Source organism: Astatotilapia calliptera, chromosome 13, assembly GCF_964374335.1.
Source record: "Astatotilapia calliptera chromosome 13, fAstCal68.1, whole genome shotgun sequence".
Lineage (NCBI taxonomy): Eukaryota > Metazoa > Chordata > Actinopteri > Cichliformes > Cichlidae > Astatotilapia > Astatotilapia calliptera.
Genome location: NC_137434.1, coordinates 28,868,910 through 28,888,577, shown reverse-complemented (window position 1 = coordinate 28,888,577; position 19,668 = coordinate 28,868,910). Strand labels below are relative to the sequence as shown.

The following is a 19,668-nucleotide window of genomic DNA, read 5'->3' as shown; positions in this document are numbered from 1 at the left end:
CTGAGTGCTTGGCATCTTTGTCTTCACCCTGAATTACTTCATTGCAAACTGCAAAATGATAAAATTGCTGGGTAAAAAGACGCAAAAAAATAGACCGTTCACCCCTTGTTTCCCTCAGGAAAAAATTTAAATACACCGCAGAGAGACAGCGAGGTAGTAAAGACAGAAAGAAAAACACTATAGAAAGAAAACAAGAAACAGAGATTGGTGAAAACCCATCAGTAAATTTGCTCAGCTGAGGTTGTTCAGGTGCAGTGAAATACTGTCTGTTCATGCTTTGGATGATTAAAAAAAGAAAAAGCGCCTTTTTAGTAAAGTGCAAACAGAACATGAAGAGGAATGGGTTTGTTTTAGCCTCGTTAGTGTTGACAGAGGTGTGAGTTATTGAGTTAATAACAGCTCTGCGTGTTTGTGTGTGAAAGCCATGCTTTTCAGCCGTGAGACACACAGAAAGAGCCACAGGTGACTGGAAAGCCAAAGTAAACCGAAGGAGCGTACATGCAATTGTCCAAGATGAATGCAAATGAGTGTGTGTTTCATATGTGTTTGCACCTTTTCTCATTCTTCTTCTCTGTCGGATAAAAGCTTTTGTGTTATCCGATAAGCCCTGTAGTGGTCGTTGTGTGTGATGTGATTGCATGCATTCAATAATTATCTGTGCTTTTTTTCTACCAAACATATATTACTCCCAGTCATCATAAATATTCTTTATCTGCTTCTTTCCCCTTCGCTCTCGCTGTTCTTCCATCCATCCATCCATGCATCCATCTCCACCCACCAACACTCCTTTCTGAGGCACATTAAATCCACACAACTGAAGAATAAATATGCCACATTAAAACATAAGATATGAAATTGATTCATTCTTTCCTTTAAATAGCATTATGAAAACAGGAGCCTGCCATTAATCAGCAGCAAGGTGGGAACTGATTTTTTTGCAGGCGGAGGCGTGCGGCGTGCAGATGCTAGTTGCTGCGGGCTCATCAGCTTTATGATGTAATGGCAGTATTTTATAGAGGTGGTGCAAACATCGATTTATGCTGATGACTTTGCCTGGGTTCCATGACTTGCTGGAAAGCTCTGATAAAGTTGGGCTGTAGAGGAGGTGATCTTTAGCTGCAAAAGGGGCTCACGTACGCCATGGGGTGGTGGCTTTGAATGTATCATGGCTGCATGTAGTATGGTTGTTGGTGCCAGACAGTCTGACGTTTTCAGAAACTACTGATCTACTGAGATTTACCTTTGCTACCATCTCAAGGATTTACAGAGCATGGTCCAAAAAAGAGAACCTATCCAGTAAGCAGCAGGTAAAAATGTCGATTTGGAAGAACTTTGAACTAAAACAACCACTCACCGCAACCAAGATATGCAGAAGAGCATCTCTGAACCCACAACATGCTGAAAAAACATCGATTTGGTAAATAAATCATCATAGATAAAACTGGGTTAACTTAAGCGACTACCAATGCATTGTTAACAATGTTAATGGTTACTTGATCAAAACATCTGAGTCTCATGCATTCATTTCTAATTTTTAATAGAAATGATTTGTTTACAAAATAGGGAAGATGAACAATTGCTTTCGAACAATTCTGAATCATTTTTAAGCAGTAAACCAATTGAAACTGTGGCGTGCCATCGAAAAGTTTTCTAATCTTTGTCAACCATGAACTGTTTCAGCACTGCATATCAGACAATCTAATCCAATAAACTTTACACATACAGTAAAGTTTGAAAATTTGTAAATTTCCAGCTGAAAATGCTCTCCAGAGAAAGAAGTTGTAAAAAGTTCATATGGTTTCTGTTTTTCTCTGCGACTGGACTTTTCATCTTCTGAGAACAGAGACGATAACACAGACGAGTTTGCATGGACGTGTGCGAGCCAACACATTTCTTTCCAGCTGTGACACATGGAGTTTGTATCATTAACCCATCCCTGACACTGACAGAGTTCTGCTCAACGTACTTTTCTTTCTGTCTAAAGAGTATAATTGCAAGTCTTTAGACGACAAAAAAGTTTCCAGCTGTGACATACGCAGTCTCCATCACTAAAAGAGATTAACCGAGCCCAGACACCTCGCCATTTGAAAATGTTAATGACAGAAGGCTCTTGTTCCAAGAATACCTGTAATTGCAAGTCTTCCACAGATGGAAATAATGTCTAAAGAAAAATCCACCTGGAGAATTTAAGTTCATCCTTGATGTGTGGATGACTGGGTGTGTAAAGCGCTTTGGGGTCCTTAGGCGGGACTAGTAAAAGTGCTATACAAATACAGGCCATTTACCATTTACTATGCAAGAAGATACAGTATTTCTCCATATGGTAAAATGATCCCATATGGTTAAAGTGAGCATGAATCATCAGTCAGCTGATGAATGTTTGTGCATATGAATACGTTTATTTTAATCATGGCTTTTAGAACTGATGCTCATGTAATTATATTCCCGTGAGAAAAGCAAGTGATTCCCTCAGTTATGTTACCAGACAATGTTTTCATGCAAAAGAATGGTGAAGTGTACAGATGTGAGTGGGGTGTATGGAAAGCACAGTACAGTGAAACTTGACACCAAAGTTCAGCTACTGAATACTGGTTACACAATCACTTGTTCTAAATATTTGTTTCTGGTTACAGTAAAATGATTTTAGTGAGATGTTACCCATCAAGTATGATCACAGAGTTCTGTGACTCTGACTACTGTATATAAAGTAACCTGATTCAAATTTCATTGTAAGAACCATTGTGATCACACTGCATCACCTCTGATGTGTTAAAACAACAAGACTTCAAACTGAATATGTTTTTGGGGAACAGGAAAAGTTGCAGCGAGGCAAATCTGGTAAGCAAGGGAGACAGCGAGTAAAAAATGTGTTAGAGTTAGTGTGTGCTCCCCCCCCAAAAAAAGACTCCTGCGGCTTGGATGCTTCACACTGATGGATCAGCTCTCAACAACAGTGATGAACCTCAACATGAAAATTGGATCAGTTCGACAAAGAAAAGATGCTTTTCTGCAGTTTCAGTTTGTGGCTCAGAAAGAGCAAACTAAAAACAGCATTCATGCTGGAAGGGTCCACAAAGACATATCACTGAATGGGAAATTGGCTAGATTCAAATCAGTTGCTGTTTTTTTAATGTTCAGACTTTTCAGAAACTGGTGCTGAAATGGAATTCACAAATATATAAATTGCTGTCTTATTTAGTACTACTATGGCACTTTTCAGGACTGTAGTCAGAGCTCTCAGTCCTCATACCTTCACACTAGGGGTTGATTTAAATCAATTTTAGTTTGAATAATGCAGTTTTGATTCATTAAATCCTGAATCGATTTTTAAATATAAATGTATTTTGCCAGAAATGCCAGAATCTCAGCTTAAAGCTCACAAAACTATTTGAACAACCATCAAACAGCTAAAACAGCAAACGATTAAAGAGCTGGTAAACGGATTCCGCAAAAAGATGTAAACACAAAGTACGACAGCACGTACGCGGGTATGCCGTCGGGTGCTCAAAATTGACATCTCACAGATTCTGAAGTTGCAGGTTTTGTCAAATTCACTGAACCAGCAGCAAAAGAAGATCAAAACTATGCTTGAATTCCCTCCTACTTTGGCAGTTTTGCTTCCACCACAATAAAATCGCACTCCCTGCACAGCTTTCTCTCTGTGTACTTCGAGACAAGCAGCATCAGGTAATGTTCATATGTTGAATCATGGTTTTCTTCTGTTTTTGATCTACTGCAGGATATTTTTAAGGTGGTTATCTGCTATAAAAAGCCAGGCCAGAAAAATCTCCTTCATGTTTTTCTGTGTTTCATCCTCAGTTACTTTGACACAAAGGCATCTGCTTCGATGCTCGCACCTCTGATGAAGTCTCACAAGTGTCAGCACTGATAAATGATCAGAATTATAATATTTTTGACTGTCTGAGTCAAAACTGAATCGAATCAAAACCTTGTGAATCAGAATTGAATCAGTTATAGAAATCAGTGACGACACCCAGCCCTACTTCACCCCTCAGAGTAATCAGCCAGGTTCTTCTTCATGGCTGATTGAATTTGAGACAAAGTATCTCTACAAAAAACAGTCATCTCACTTCGTATGTATAGATAACAAGCAGAAATACCAATTACCTTGGATTGAATATAAAATGAAAAGCTCAACAGTGGTGATTGGATTAAAACGGCACACAGCATGACAATGGAGAAATAATGGTTCAAAGCGCAAATTGTCAAAAAAGCGATCCAACTCAGATAATGTAAAACAAGCACAACTCAGTCACCCTCCATGCATGTATCCTCCATCACCCTTCTTTCCTTGCAATTATATGTTAATCATTGAATCGACACACCTCCCCATCTCTCCTCTGCACACCAAATCACTGCTCAAGTGTGGAAACAACAGGTGCTGTGCTCCTTGTTCGCTGTCTAAACATGGCATGAAATGGGGTGATGATGACTCTATTTGTTGCACTGCATAAGCAGGACAACATAAAATAGCGGGGCAGGATGGAAATGTTCTTTTTCTCTCATTAATTACACAATTATGCTAAGCTGCATGCCTGACTATGAACCAGATGTTGTGTAATTAACCTCAGTGTGAAGATAGCGTTCTGCTCCATTGTCTCTCACCTTCAAGAATGAAATGGAAACCAGGCAGAGAGGCAGCGATAAGGGAAGGAACTCCTGAGGTTTCTGCAGGCACATGAGCCACACCGAGCTCAGCCAAATCCAACGCGGCCAAAACGAAACTAAAACTAATTAAACATCAGGTGCAGATAGCCCTCTTCACTATTGTTTCTGTAACCTTCAGCTCAAACAATGTGAAGAGAGGAAACCTTAAGCAGGAAGGGGAGATACGTGGAGGTGGACGGGATTTTAAATTGAAGACGTGAATCGATATATTTCCTGCATCGACGTCATCGACAACACAAGGGGAACCATTTTCCAATAGATCTGCAATGTGATATCATTTCAGTAATGCTATTTGTTTAATAAAGAGGATGTTAAAGTTTAATGCATCTTTGAACCTACAAAAAGTTGAATGTTGCAAAAAAACCCAAAACAATTATTACAATAAATATTTATTAAAGTCTATGAATCTCTCTTGATTTAGCAAACATGCCGAGGACTCTAGTAGTCTTTGTTTAAACTTCACATCATCTAACAAAGCTTTCAATGCACACTTGTGCACATGTGTCGTGTTTTGATAGAAGAGTTTTATTATTCATGTGGCTTTTATTCTGACTAGCTGGCCTCTTGAATGCCATCAAATCTCCTGCAGCATCTGTCACGGGGCTCCACCGTGGCTTCAGATGTGGATGACAAAGATGGCTCAGGAGTAAGAGTTCACTTCCCACAATGCATTGCTCCCATCAGGATTATTTATTTGCTGAAATGAGTAACATCAAGGCAAGGTCACTTAAATTAGTTTGTTCTGATTTGCTGCTCCATGCACCTTGTGTAATGAGATAATCTATTGTTAAACAACTTGCAAATAAACAATGTCACAGTACATTACACTAGGCACATTTCTCTTTTTTTAAGCAAAGATGACACATCGATAGTTTACTAGGGCATACAGGGAAAAAGTGCAACACATTGTTGTGCATAAACCTTTAGCAATATGTTTCCATATATAAAGAAGAACTCTGGCACAAGTTTCAGAACGACATGCTCTGACTAAGGTAAGTTGTGGTTTATCAGCAAAGCAAAGATGGCCTTTCTAATTGCAGGATGTTGCAGACTCGGTGAAACTAAACTGAGATCCAGCAAGTTAAAATAGGAAGGTTTAGATCTCACCTTTGTGAGGAATTCTAATGTCAGTGCTCAGGCAAGTATTTGCAGGGGGGTTTTTTTAGTCTCCTGTAAAATCTGAGGCTCTAAATCCATTTTATTGACCTTTTATTTAGTCAGCAGTAGTTTTCACTCATGCTTGGTTGCTTAATGAAAAGTTGGAATGGACCAAATTGCCTGATCCCTCCATGCAGTGCCAAGCATGGAAAGTGAAAGTCAGTTTCTGATTTGGTTGTTGTTTGAGCTCTAGACTGATTCAAGATGCAGCACTAAAAAAAATTTAAGGCAGGGAGATGATCAGAGGTGTGTGTGTGTGTGTGTGTGTGCGTGTGTGTCCTAATCCGCCTGGGCAGATTGCTATCCTGCCATCCAGGAACAGATAAACATCAGAAATGCAAATCAATAATTACACATTGTGACTATTTCACAAACTGCAATGAGACTGCATTGATATTTTAATTGCCGTTTTGTCTGTTAATCAAGTGGATTTCACTAGCGATGCGTCCATGGATGGTCACATTTCTTTTCAATCCACAAGTTTCTTGTGAAACTCAAGAATAACAGAAGTAATGCAAAAAACAGAAGTAACCACAAACTCTGTCACCTTCTAATGGCCTTAACCAGTTACCGGAACTGCCAGAGTCTCTGTTGTAGCTGCATTTCTTTATATTTGAGGTCGTTTTTGTGATATTCAACAAAGTCCACAAAGCTTGTGACTTAGTGGTGACCCACATTTTCCCATGGGGGCAGCCTTCCCTGTCTTCAGTACAGCTCCTGGAGAAAAGCTAGACCTTATAAAGTGTCTGCCCAGCAGTGCTCATTGTTGTAAAATCAAGCCAATCAATTTTTCAATATGCTAGACAAGAGACAAGGTAGAAAAATGTTTCCCAATCTATGAACCAAATGAATCCCACTCATTCGCCATAACCACATCTTTTAACCCCACACTAGCTGTTTCATTATGGCCCATTAAGTAATGTCACACTTTATCAACTTTTGAGGTTGAACTTAGATATATTTGTTCTTCTCAGATTCGCTGAAACCATGAAGCTTCCAACCAGCTGAACTAGTTTAACCTTTCTTTTTTTTTCTTTCTTGTTTTGATATTTTCAAAAGCTCCGTTTCTCTTATTTAGGCTTAAGCTGAACTAAACCTGTCACAGCTCGGGAGGGAATGTGTTTGGGCTGTTAGTGAGTGTACTGCTGTTAAGGAAAGGGGTTATTTTAACAGTATGCAGCACAATACTGAATATATTTTCCCACAACTGTTGGAAGCAAACATCATTGTTCAGAATGCAATTCAATTCATTTCTCAGAAATGTTTCACTCTGGGTATTTGGATCCACTTGCCATTCAGTCTAATTACCACTCCACAGCCGATCTGTCTCTCTGTTTATTTAAACTCGGCAGGAATCACAAAACAGAGGTGACACCAGTATTTGAACAATAGCCTGCCGGAGAAGGGCACGGCTGATTTGGCAGTTACCATTTCACTGAGAGTGCTGCTTTCATGTCCTTTGCTCTCTTTGTACAAGAGGCTGATAGGAGCACTGGGGCCAGCTGCCTCTCTCAGGGCCCCTACTCCACCACCCAGACTGCCTCTGGAGGACCCTTCAGAGCCAGCAGATGAAGGTGAGGCGCCAGCATGTTGGACAATCACAGAGCGAGCCTGTTCTCACACAGGACAGTTAAGTGAAAAGTGAGCTATTGAAACCAGCTGCACTCTCTCCCCCTCAGCTTCCTATCTTCCCTGAGGTGTAAAATGAATGTTTTTAAGGTGAGCTGTGTTTGTCTACATCTGCTTGGCAGAGCATCTTAAAGACAATTTCATGTCGTCCTGTTTTCTTGCAAACCTTAAAGCCTGAGGGCGCCTGCAACATCACAGAAAGACATGCGAGTGTTTAATTTGTTTTCAGTCATTTCTATCAATTGCTGTGGCCCCCACACACACACACACACACACACACACACACACACACACACACACACACACACACACACACACACACACACACACAGAATGTCTGCAAATGTCCACTTAACACCATTTGCTCAGCAGCTCACCCACAGTTCACTTAGTACAGCATACTGTATTTTGTAGATCAATCTTTGAGCAGTTATCTTCTTTAAAAATTAAATCTTTTGTTTAGTTCTGTTTCAGAATGCCAACACACTTCTTTGCTTGGTCAATAGAAAATAAACAAACAGCCATTAGTATTCACACTGGCTTCAGTTCAGAGTCAAGGGAAGTTTGACTCTTTCTTCCAACCTTAAGGGCTGGAAAATATAATCCAACACAGGAGTTTTTATACACCACTCTGCATTCAGTCATTAGTTATTAATCTCTGACTCTCATCCACACCGTGTCTTTTGTCCTGTCCTCCTCCTCCTGCCTCCAATTGGGTCGCAACAAATGGCTGCCTCTTCTGAGCCTGGTTCTGCCAGAAGTTTCTTCCTGTTAAAAGGAAGTTTTTCCTTCCCACCATCACCAAGTGTTTGCTCATAGAGGGTCATCTGATTGTTGGGGTTTTCTCAGTATTATTGTAGGGTCTTTACCTTACAATATAAAGCACCTTGAGGTGATTTTCGGTGTGATTTGGTGCTATATAAATAAATTCAAATTGATTTGAATTCAAATTAATTGAATTTAATTGAATTAAGATCCAAAAAAGTGCAGTTTCTCTAATAACCACCTCAGGTTGTTTTCAAAAGAGGGTCAATATCCATAGCCTACAATAATGTCCAACTGTTCAGCAGAAAACACAACCAAGTTAAAAACAATATAACAAGACAAATACAAAAGAATCATCTTTTTAAACTTTACTCAGTCATACTGGTGACTAACATGGAGATGGTGTCGTAGGTGCCTGCAGCTAACAGGTGCCTTCCCATCTTAACCAGTCCCTGAACTGGACCTCTCCCCCTTTTTTGTGGAGACACACCTGTTTGACACACCAATGTGACACAGTTATAAAGTCTATGAATTAATCTTGATAAACAATATGGAAACATTCCACCCTCCTGGACCAGAAGTGACAGTGGTGCCATACACATGAGTGGAGATCCTGTGACATTGGGCATTTTGGAAGATTAACCGAAGTCATTAATTGCTCCAAATTTTCTATAAAATGCACTGCTGTTTATTTTGTGGTTACAGCAGCCTCACTGAACAGGACTGAAAATGTATTTTCTTGTTTACTTGCAAAAAAAAATAAAAAATACTACAAGTGAGTGCATGAGGAGGTTTTGTGCCTTTCCTTTGTGATCTGTATGTCAGACTCACTAAATATAAACAAAATGATGCACTTATTCTAAAAATATCTAACTGAATGAGAAAGATATTTCAACAGGAAAAAATCTTATGTTGTCTGGCAAATTATAAAAGAGAGTGGGGTAAAGGGTGTTTTTCACTTGAGCTCAGCGTTTCAGCTCTCTTAAGTTCTCGGCTCATGCACAGGCCTGCCTGTGTCCTGTGAACCAAAATGAGTTTGATTAAAAAAAAAAAATACAACACAAAAAATGGTAAGTCTTCAAACCTAGCGGGTTAAGTCAGTGTGACTACACAAATTTTGCAGAACAAACCTGGCGTTCTACATTTTTATGACAAAGTTATGAGGTTATAAGTGCAACACCAGAGTATATACAGGTGCTTCCTGGCACAAGAGAGGGATTAGGAGGTTGTTTGTGCATAATTTGAACTCTGCTCAGATCCACCACACACTGCTGCTATGGCTGGCATGTACCTTCTGTAGCTCATTGTTTTCTAATGGCTACTTGAGAAACAATGGTATAACCACACTGTCATTCTGTCTGAACTGTCAAAGGTCGATTATTGACTTGGCCATGCACTGTGCTTTAGGAAGGCTCTGTGTATTCCAAATAAAAACCTTAATCATGTCACACTGTCTTTTTAAGCCTCTCCCTCTCACCAGACTTCCTTGTAGCTCTCGGTGCACTATCCCAATAGTTATGGCTTTGGTACAAGTGTTCTCAGTTATTGGGCCACCAGCAGGGATTACATGCCTAACTACATGGGAGATCTTTGGACTCCATCACTAATATCTGTTTTACTCTTTTGTTAAAGGAACTTGATCGCTTACTACATGGACTCATGTGAACAGTTTACTTTGATAACCTGCTGATGCTGATGATGTGAGATAATTCTTATCACAGCTCTTCACAACTTGAGCCTGATATTCCAAGTAGTTCAAAGGAAAAATCCAAATTGCAATTCAACACACAGACACAGTGTCTAGATCATGTTTTACATCCACACATATCATTTCCACAACAGCAGCCATGACAGAAGGTCATAGGGCTAACAAAGTCATAACAGTATGAAGTCTGCTGATTTGCAAACACAACAAGTGTTAGACATGTCTTTTATCCATTGCAATGCTAAGAATTCACCCACGTGTTCAAGTCCTCTTTGGTTTTGTATATTTCTGTGTTTGTGCCTTTGTTCTGACCTGTAGCAGCTCCTCTTGGTCATCACCAACCTCCAGTGCTACAGTGACCGAGGCGAAGGGACGACTGGCCATCTGCTGTCGCTCTCTCATCAGCTGCTGTAGAGTGAGATGGGGGAAAAAAAGAAAATAGTTTTAATTTATTTATTTTCATGGATTTATTTCTGACAGATTACTGTGTCAGAACTCAAACACAGGTTGTTATTCTTTTACTGGATTTATCCTTGAGAAACTCTACAGGGAACAGCTGAAGGTTAAGTGCTTTGCTCAAGGGCATCCTAACAGTGCAAACTAAATGAGATTAAAGTGCTTCACAATTTCTCCATTGCCAAAAAAAACGCCCCAAAACCGATCAGGGTTGTTTGACAAAAGCAAACATGTTAAGGTGGTAAGAAAGAGAAGTAACAGGGCTAAGGAGTAATACTGACAAAAAGGATATCACTGGGAAGAAGGCCAGAAGTAACGAAGCAGTAAGAAAGAAGCAGGTAGATGAAGAAAAATGATAAAAAAGAAAGGAGGATTATGAAAATATAGGTTTAGGAGGAATGGAGGGGGGCAGAGATCAAAGTAGATGCTTGCTAGACACACAGGAGGAAGGCAACAATGAGTGGGGAAAAGCAGCTGGTGGGGGAATGGTGGGAGTCAGAGGGGAGGAGGAGGAGGGCAGGCAAACTTCATTAATGAGGAAATGTCAGATGAACAAAGGCAGACAGCGAGGCCTTCATCAGCATGAGGTCCAAACGCTGACCGAAAACACAAACAAAGATACAGCACAGCATTTAAATGAAGAATGAAAAAGAAAGAAAGAGAAGAATCCTCCCACACAAAGTAAAACAGAGACACGCACCATCATCAATAAAGCTAAGGAGTCCATCTACACCTGAAAAATAACAACATGCTCACTGCATCTTCATCTCCCCTCTCCATCATTAGCTCGGTTTCCCAGCTCTTTCCAAATCAATACGGACATGTTAATGGGGTTTTGTTTCTACATTTAGCTTGGGGTTAGCCACCTGTTTTACACACAGAAGAACTCATTTCTAGCCAATTACATGCCAGGCAATAATCAGTATGTTTCTGGTCGTTTTGGCAGAAATTCTGCCTGATGCAGGCTGTGACATGTTAAGCAATGTTGGGAAGACAGAGGGAGTCGATCAAGTTTTTGGTCTCTAATGTGAATAACCTGAACATTGGAGGAGTTTGACTTAGCATGCAAAAACACTCACAGTAGGTCGAAGTAAAAAAAAAGAAAAAAAACCCACTTCACCACATCAGGATGCGAGGAAGTGGTTTAAAACAGACTTTTCCTTATACTTCCTAACATTCTCTGCTTTAAGTCATCCAAGTACACAAATATCGGAAACAAGCCCAAAAGAAAAAGAAAAGAAAGACATTAGGAACAGAAGCACTGCAAGGATGTTAGAGAATATTTGAAATTGAAAGAAAAAGAAACAGATAACGAGGCATATCTCCAGCCCCCGCCCGCCTTGTGACCTTGAATTGGACAAGCAAAAGAAAATGGATGGATGGCGATAAAGAAAAAATGAAATGAAAGGAGCAAAACCAATAAAAGAAGCCAAAAGCACAGTACTAGATTAAGAAAGAGAAAAATAAAAACAAATTAACAACACAAGGTAAGGACAGGACAGGAAAAGGAGAAAAGCAAAGGAAAGAGAAAAAAGTGTAAACCCATCCTAAATATCAATGGCTTCTACACTCTGCTACACTTCTCTAAACTGAAGCAGCTCTCCTGCTGCTGTGTCCTCTCCTGTTGATGAGAAAAGGCTGCACACTGACATTAACTGGCTGTCAGGTGTTGTGCTAGCGCGCCGCCGGCTGCTCGATTGCCGGTGTCAGACTCTTTAAGCATGACTGAATAGTACACCTGTAGCTACATCAGCACAGTCAGGTGCTCCGGCGGCGGCAAGCGCTCTGCTAGCACGCTGCCATGCCGGCTAATGTGATGTCTTTCCTTGTTAGCTGTCACCACTGTGGGAATGCTGCTCACATGACAGCGAGTGCTTGCTAGCATCGCTGTTAGCCTCCTGCAGATGTCAGTTTAGATTTGTAAAAGACTAGCTGAGTAGGTGTGTGTGAGAGGAAGGGTGTCTGTGTACTGGAAGCTGTGGATGAGGTAAGAGATCCCCTTTAAGCGTTTTTAAACCTTTATGAGTGCGTCAGGATTTGTTATACTGCTGTAAAGGCAGGATAGGTGGCAGGGGGAAAGAAATAGGCCCAAAACTACTGAAAATAGGGTCCAGAGGTGCATCTGTTAGACACAGAGACATTTGTTAATCACCCTGATTATGTTTTTTTAAAAAAGGATTTATTTTAAAAATGTAGTGTGACAGACCTGTGATCAGCACCAAACCATCCCAGGCCTTTCAGATTGCATATTAGCCCCCTTGAAAAACTATTCATAAGTAACACTCAGACTCATTGGCACAATTTTGAATGTGAAGGTCACTACTATACATGCAAATGTGCCTCTAGTCTGTACTGTCTGGAGTAACTGAACCTAAGTGGGCGACGGTGCTACGCTGTTGGTAAGTAATGAAATGTCAGCCATATTTCTGGATTTCGTCCGTCACGCTTTAGTGTTGATTTCCTTTTTGTTTTCAGAATTTAATAATAATGGATTGCATTTATATAGCGCTTTACAATTCCACTATTCATTCACTCTCACATTCACACACTGGTGGAGGCAAGCTACAGTTGTAGCCACAGCTCGGCTCGAACCGGCAACCTTCCGATTACAAGACGAACTGCCAACTCTTGAGCGACGATCGCCCAAACATTTACAGTAGTCATTTGATGTATTAACAGTATTCATGTGCAGTTTACCATTATGCAAATCTTGAGAGCTTGAAAACAGACAATCTATTCTTTAGGTTTGCAAAGATGTTTCACTTCTCATCCAAGTGGCTTCTGACTGAAAGACCTTTATGCAAACTTATTAAGCTTATTCAGCTTCCAGACTCCTAGTACACCAAAACTAATATATCTGATAAGAAGAACCACCGTCTGGCCAATTAGGATGTCAGTGTGGTGAATAAACTGGATTGCTTCTGTTTTATATATTAGCCTAGCAATCCTAGCTTTGGTTGATGGTTCACTAACCATCCAAAACTTCACTGCTATTTCATTTATCCATCTTTGTTTAAAGCTTAAAAAAACAAAATCATATGCTGTATGCTGAATGCATATCCCTCATCCTAATAAATTATCTTTCCATTTACATTATTACTTTTTGTAACATCGGAGTTTCTACCACTTCTTATTCTTAGCTGTGCTGGTATTGGAAAATTTGGGCTTGAAAATTCCTAATTAATTCATCCTTAACTGGATCCCTTAATATTTCTTTAAGTTTCCAAAATTAAGGCTGTTTGGTTTAGTTTAGACAAGGATTACGGTGTGAAGAAGACATTAGACCATTAAACAAAGTCTCCTTCCTGATAGCTTTTACCGCAGTATGGTAGCTGAGCTGTTTATACACCGTTTGCGTGCACCCATGTGCAAGTTTGTGTTATGTGAGGTGTTCTCTCTGCTCTTTATTCCCTAAAGCTGTTGCTCCTCTGTTAGTGAGATTAGACAAACTGGTCAAGGTGAGCCGGGTCACATCTGCGTGTGTGAGCGCTGCAACCTGAAAAATGAGTCTAGACAGTGGAATTATGTTTAGACATAAAAAGTGGGTTTAATATTCATGTCTGGGGTAAGTTTTCAAGTGTACTGAAGATGCAAGTGTGTACTGCATGTACGTGGTACCTCCAAACGTCTTTATATATACACATAAATACAAAGAAAAAATACAAATATACATTTTGGTCAGAAAAAGACCACTTGTCTGTCTGTGTGTGAGTGCTTGTGCATGTGTTGCGAGTTTAATGCCCTCTTTGACAAGTCCTTGAGCAGGCAACAAGGACAAGACAGCGGCCATCTCCTCTGTCTGCCCGTCGGACTGTAAATCAGCCATAAAACAGCTAATTAACTCTGCTGTGCTGTAAACAAGCAGTGCCACACCACACACCACCGAGATGACAAAAGAGGGCGAAGAGCAAAGAAAGCCTATGCGAGTATGTGTTTAAGTTACAGTTAGAAATATTATCCAATTTTCCTGCAAGGGCTTTAGCTGGGTACCTGAAATCCCAAACTAAATCAGAGAAAGACACAAAGCTGATATTTTTCAGGTAATACTGGCGTTTCTTCACATTTTTTACTCCATATCAAATATGTTTGTGTTTAGTTAGCCATGAGGGGCGGGACAAAATCCACACATTTATTCATCCAGCCGTCTCAGTTGGACAGACAGACGCATAAACAGCCAAGAGAAAAAATGAGAGTGCTGCGACAATGAAGCCAATCACATGCTGAATTATGTTTCACAGAACACCGCTCAACCATAGTAGCACCTGCAAGCTCAAACTGCCAGTCCTGTTAGGCTGGAAATATCTGTGTAATGTGATGTTTGTTGATTTCAGATCTACTCCTGTCTAATGATGGGTTTCCTAGCACCACAAGTGTCCCTCTTCTACTGTGGCAGCAGTTAAAGCTTTGTGAGGGCACAGCTATAGAAAGGTTAGTAAACCCATCCATGTATGTGGGTGTTTGCATGATTGTAGGTCTTTGTTGGGGGGGTGGGGGGTGTAATACAACACCAAGCACTCAGTAACCATCAGCCCCTAATTGGTGGTACTACAAAAACAAAACCAGCATGCGTTTGTCAGTGTACACGCAAAGCTAATGAAAATCCACAAACTCCAAGAGAGACCAGTGACATACAAAGGCAGACAACCTGACACTTTAACAAGGAAAGAGGGGAAGGTGGGACTACAAACATAATAGGAACTGACTACCAGGAATATAAGCACATGAGAAATGAGACAGGTGGGAAAAAATGGGGTGGACAGGAAGAAAAACAAATATAGGAAGTCACAGGAAGGTGACTTACATGAATGAAAACTGTAATAACACCTGCAAATCTTCGGACGCAAACAACCGCCGCTCAAAATGACCAATGCGGCTATCCAGTCTTTGGCAGATTATCGGCTCACTCAGTGTGATAAACCGGCCAGTCCAGTTAGACGTTTTTTAGTGATTGTTTCCTGTCCGTTATTTCCCCTGCTTCCCCAGCCCGCCTCAGATTTTATCTCATGTGCACCAACCCCCTTAGACAGACACCACTTATTTCCTGTCAGCTTGGACCACCACTCACCTACTGGCTATTGGCATTCATTTCCGGTACTGCTCCTCGCTCGCCCCCTGCCCATCCACCACCAGCCTCCTCTCGGACCAAGGTCTCTCCTACTGCCTCCTCCTCTGCCCGACTAGCTTGGATTCCAAGGATCTCATTATTACGGTACTTTGTGTACACGCTACCTGACACATTCTCCCTGATTACTCTGCCCCGTCTAACTGCCCTCACCTGTTTCGCAGATTTGCCCAACCCCTTGCTGCCGATATTACCCCTGACCAGTCTCTTAGCCAAGTTAGGAAGACTCTTAAGGATGGCTTGTTTCACCTGCATGGAGAGCTCCTTTAACCGCATCTTGTCTGCTCACACTGTGAGATTATTATATTAACTTATACCACGTTGTACCCCTAATTAAAGATTGTAAAATCATTATGTAGTTTTAGGTTGCATTTAACTCCTGACAACTATTAGATTTATTAGACTGATTTGTATTACATTAGACTGCTGATTTATTGTGAATGAATTAAATTGTTTTATGATGCATTATACTGCTGATTTATAAGAAATACTGTTTTCGGAGAATCATGGCCTTATTTGTCTGATTAGAAAAGAACAGAACATACTGCACAGGAGGCGAAGGTCAAAACTTAGGCTCACTGAGAGAGAAAGAATGTGGATGTTTAGGTTTTATGACTTTGGAGGGGGGCTGACGCTATAAGAATGTGAGAAACTGTCAGACACTTCGAGATCTGGCGGACACCCTCCTGTACACATCTCCCGTCTGGGCGTTTATGGTCGAAGTGTTGTAGGGAATAATGAGAATTGTATGGAATAAAGAGATTGTTGATTGAACATTTTTATACACCGAGTGTTGTTCTTCCTTCAGTCCAAAGATCAAAGAATTGGGATATATTCAACAACACCAAAAACTTCCAAATACAAGAACCACACCTCAAATCAACCCTGAAGGAATTGACCACACCTGCCCATGAAGAAGCCTTTGAGTCAGTTGTCCAATTACTTTTGGTCCCTTTAAAAAGGGCGTCGCACATAAGGAGCTGAAACTCCTAAACCTGTCATCCAGTTTGACTGTGGATTGTGAAATGCTGTTCAGAGGAGAATAGCATAGCAAGCCTCACATTTCCCCTGTAGAGGGAATGCAACATCAGCGTCCATGTCCCCACAGTCTATCTGTAACCTAACTAGATGGTTTCATCAATTCCACCGAAGGCTGCAAGTTTAGTTGTGATTAATGTGTTAATCAGAGATACAAGAGAAACCACCTCTTCTGGACAAGGCTTAATAACTCTTACAGACTGCTCCCAGTGCAAAGAATTTCACTCTGTTGCAAGGTATGCTTCAAAAGTAGTGTTATAACTAATGATAAGTGTCCCAGAATAAGTAGCACTTTAAATTGTAGGAAAAAAAACAACTTGTAGTTCTTATAATGGCTGCTGCTAAAAACTTATTTTTTTAAAGAAATTAGTGTAAAATGTTCAAATCAAATATTCCCGCAGGCCTTGTTGAAACTGATGTTACAGAATCACCCAATGTCCCATAAAGAGTGTAATATAGTTCTGCTTGAAAGAGTGTCTACTGTGTGCCTCAAAGGGAAATGCAAATGTGCGAAGGAGCAGATGAAAAGGGTGACTGTGACAGTACATTTTATGGTTCAGTTAAGTTTTAATGTAAAATCTGGTCAAGCAATATGTGATTTCGTAAAATAAAGTCTTCTCTTCTGTGTCAGTAGAGCAGGACAAGCCTATTCATCCGTTAGATGTGACAAATTACAATTTCAGGTTTGGAATCTTTTTGAGGAAAATTACAATAGGAACAAAAGTTGGTTATCAGTCCCTTGGCTACAGGAATAGCAGTCATCTGAAACTGATTTCGCCCCCTTTGATTATAAGCAAAGATTAAGAGAGTGATATGCTTTCATGGTGTTTAAAAATCACTGCTCTGGCTTTGATCTGGGTCTTGGCCTATTTGTGTCATTATGCATGTGAACATAATTATCTGTTTCGAAGAAGCGGGATAAAGTTCAGTTTTAGGTAAATTAAAAGTCCTTTTTTAGTAAGACAGTCCTTTTAAAGGTTTCCTTGCAAAGAATACATACCATCATCGTGCCTGAGTGGGTTTCCTCCGAAGAGTTCAAAGATATGAGTATTAATAAAAACTTCAACGATGAAAAGCAGTGTGAATATTTTTGTCTGTATAGTTTTATGATAAAGAGTTGTAGTAACAATGGCACTGGTAAAGTGATGGATAAATTATTCTTAATGTTTCTGGGTAAGATAAGATAAAAAGGAAACACATCTCTGAGAACCATATCCAATCCTGAAAATGCATATATAGTAAGATTGACTTAAGATTGTGGATAATACCGCGGAAGCACTAGCTGGTAGTCGGGCCGTACGCGTGTCTTAGTGCAGTTGAACATCCACAAAGTCCGCTTGTCGTCGAAAAACAAACAGGCAAACATTTATTTCCACAGTTTTGAAATACAGTGATCCGTTTGAATGTTCCTGTACACTGCAAACACGGTAAGAAACGGTTTTTCTCCACAGCTAGTTAAAGCCCCCGTTGCTCCACACTGCCCGTCGCGAACGCTCCCCCCGTGCACAGTTACCGTGTGTTAAAGGAACAGTACGTAAAAATTAAATAAGGCAAGAAAAAAAATACAATTTAACTGTAAATCTTATGCTAAACAAATTATAAAGTAAAAACTGAAACTCCCCATTATCTTACACTTATCCTTATCCAAAATGATTCAAATTATTAAGTCTACTCCAAACACCTGGAAACCTTCTGGAGGGATGGAACAGTATTTCCCCAAAAGAATTTTTGTCCTTTGCTATATTCAAAACTAAGTAATTAAATTAAATTAAATTTTACATGTATAGCAATATTCAGAGCTTCACAACAAAATGCCAGAACATAAAAACAAAAGTTAACCACACGCTAGGCTAAAAAGTTGAGTTTTAAGATGTTTTTTTGAAAACCTGCATAGAGTCCACAGTCCACAGATCTGAGAGGGAGAGACTTCCAGAGCCTGCAAAAGCTCTTTCTCCTTCAGTTTTCAGCCTTTTATGCTGCACAACCAGCAAGCCCCGATTAGGGATGGGGAATTGATAAGAATTTAGCTATTCTAATTCCATTATCGCTATCACTTCTCGATTCGATACCTTATCAATTCTCATTGGGTTCTCATTGGCTCTGCTTTTAGAGTCACCACTATCATTAAGCAGCAGATCAAAGACATTACAGATTAATTGCAGATTTGTTGTGTGGTCAAATTTTTGTGAATGTTGGAGGTATTTCCCCTCTTTGCTGTGAGCAATGTTGGGGTCATTACTCAAAAAAGTCATTTTTACACATATGAAACAGAGCACTTTACTCAAAAGTAATTCAGTACATTATTTAATTAGTCTCAGGAGAAGGTAATTCATTGTTTATAATAAAAGCCTATAAAAGGGATTCTGAGGTTTTTCCTGCTGATATGCTACATTCTATAATTGATCAATGTGGCGATTATAAGCAGGAGCTAAAAAGGAGTTCACAATGTCAAAATATATAATACAGCAGCATGTGTGCAATTACAAACCAGAGTCAGCTCTGGCCTCCTCTCACTGTCGCTGAGGAAGTTTTTTTTCCCTCTCCTACATCTGCAGTCTTATCTCATTTAATTTTCATTTGGTGTCCTTATTAAAGCTTGTAAAATAGAGCTGGAATATGAGTCAAATGACAGCTTTGAACCTGAACAAATCCTTCACTCAAAGACCAAGTACTTGTTTTTCAACTCGTAACAATGGGTGCAAGTTGGAAACACAGAGATTTGTCTTCAGCTTTGATCTCAGACACCATCTTAACACTCCATCTACCTTTAATGCATTCAAGCCATGTTTTTCAGGCATCTGTCTTACAGAAGCATGATAGGAAGATAAGCCTTAATTTGTATCAATATATCTGTCTAGACCAGCAAGTAGTTTTCAGGCATCAAGTCTGTTTGCTCCTGACTTCTGCACATACCTCAGTTGTGTCTGGGTTAGGCTCTGGACACTAACATGTCATAACAGCAGTGTTGTGATGCTGCGAGTTGCTCAGCTTTGGAGATTTCATCTGTGGAAATGTTTGCCTTCTGTTCATGGAAGTACATGCCACTCAACGTGTGGTGTGTAAAGCTCCCAGGAATATATTTGAAAAACTCAAAAGCAATGCCTGT

At 40.1% G+C, this 19,668-nt stretch overlaps 1 protein-coding gene across 2 annotated transcripts in view; it reads right to left on the bottom strand.

The window, feature by feature from the left end:
* The window catches only part of atrnl1a (attractin-like 1a), a 329,340-nt gene that overhangs the window by 46,689 nt on the left and 262,983 nt on the right, over positions 1-19,668 (bottom strand). For both annotated transcript variants that reach the window (XM_026189694.2, XM_026189696.2), the window contains one exon: positions 10,259-10,354. In XM_026189694.2, the coding sequence (XP_026045479.2) occupies positions 10,259-10,354 (96 nt within the window). The remainder of the gene's footprint in view (positions 1-10,258; positions 10,355-19,668) is intronic.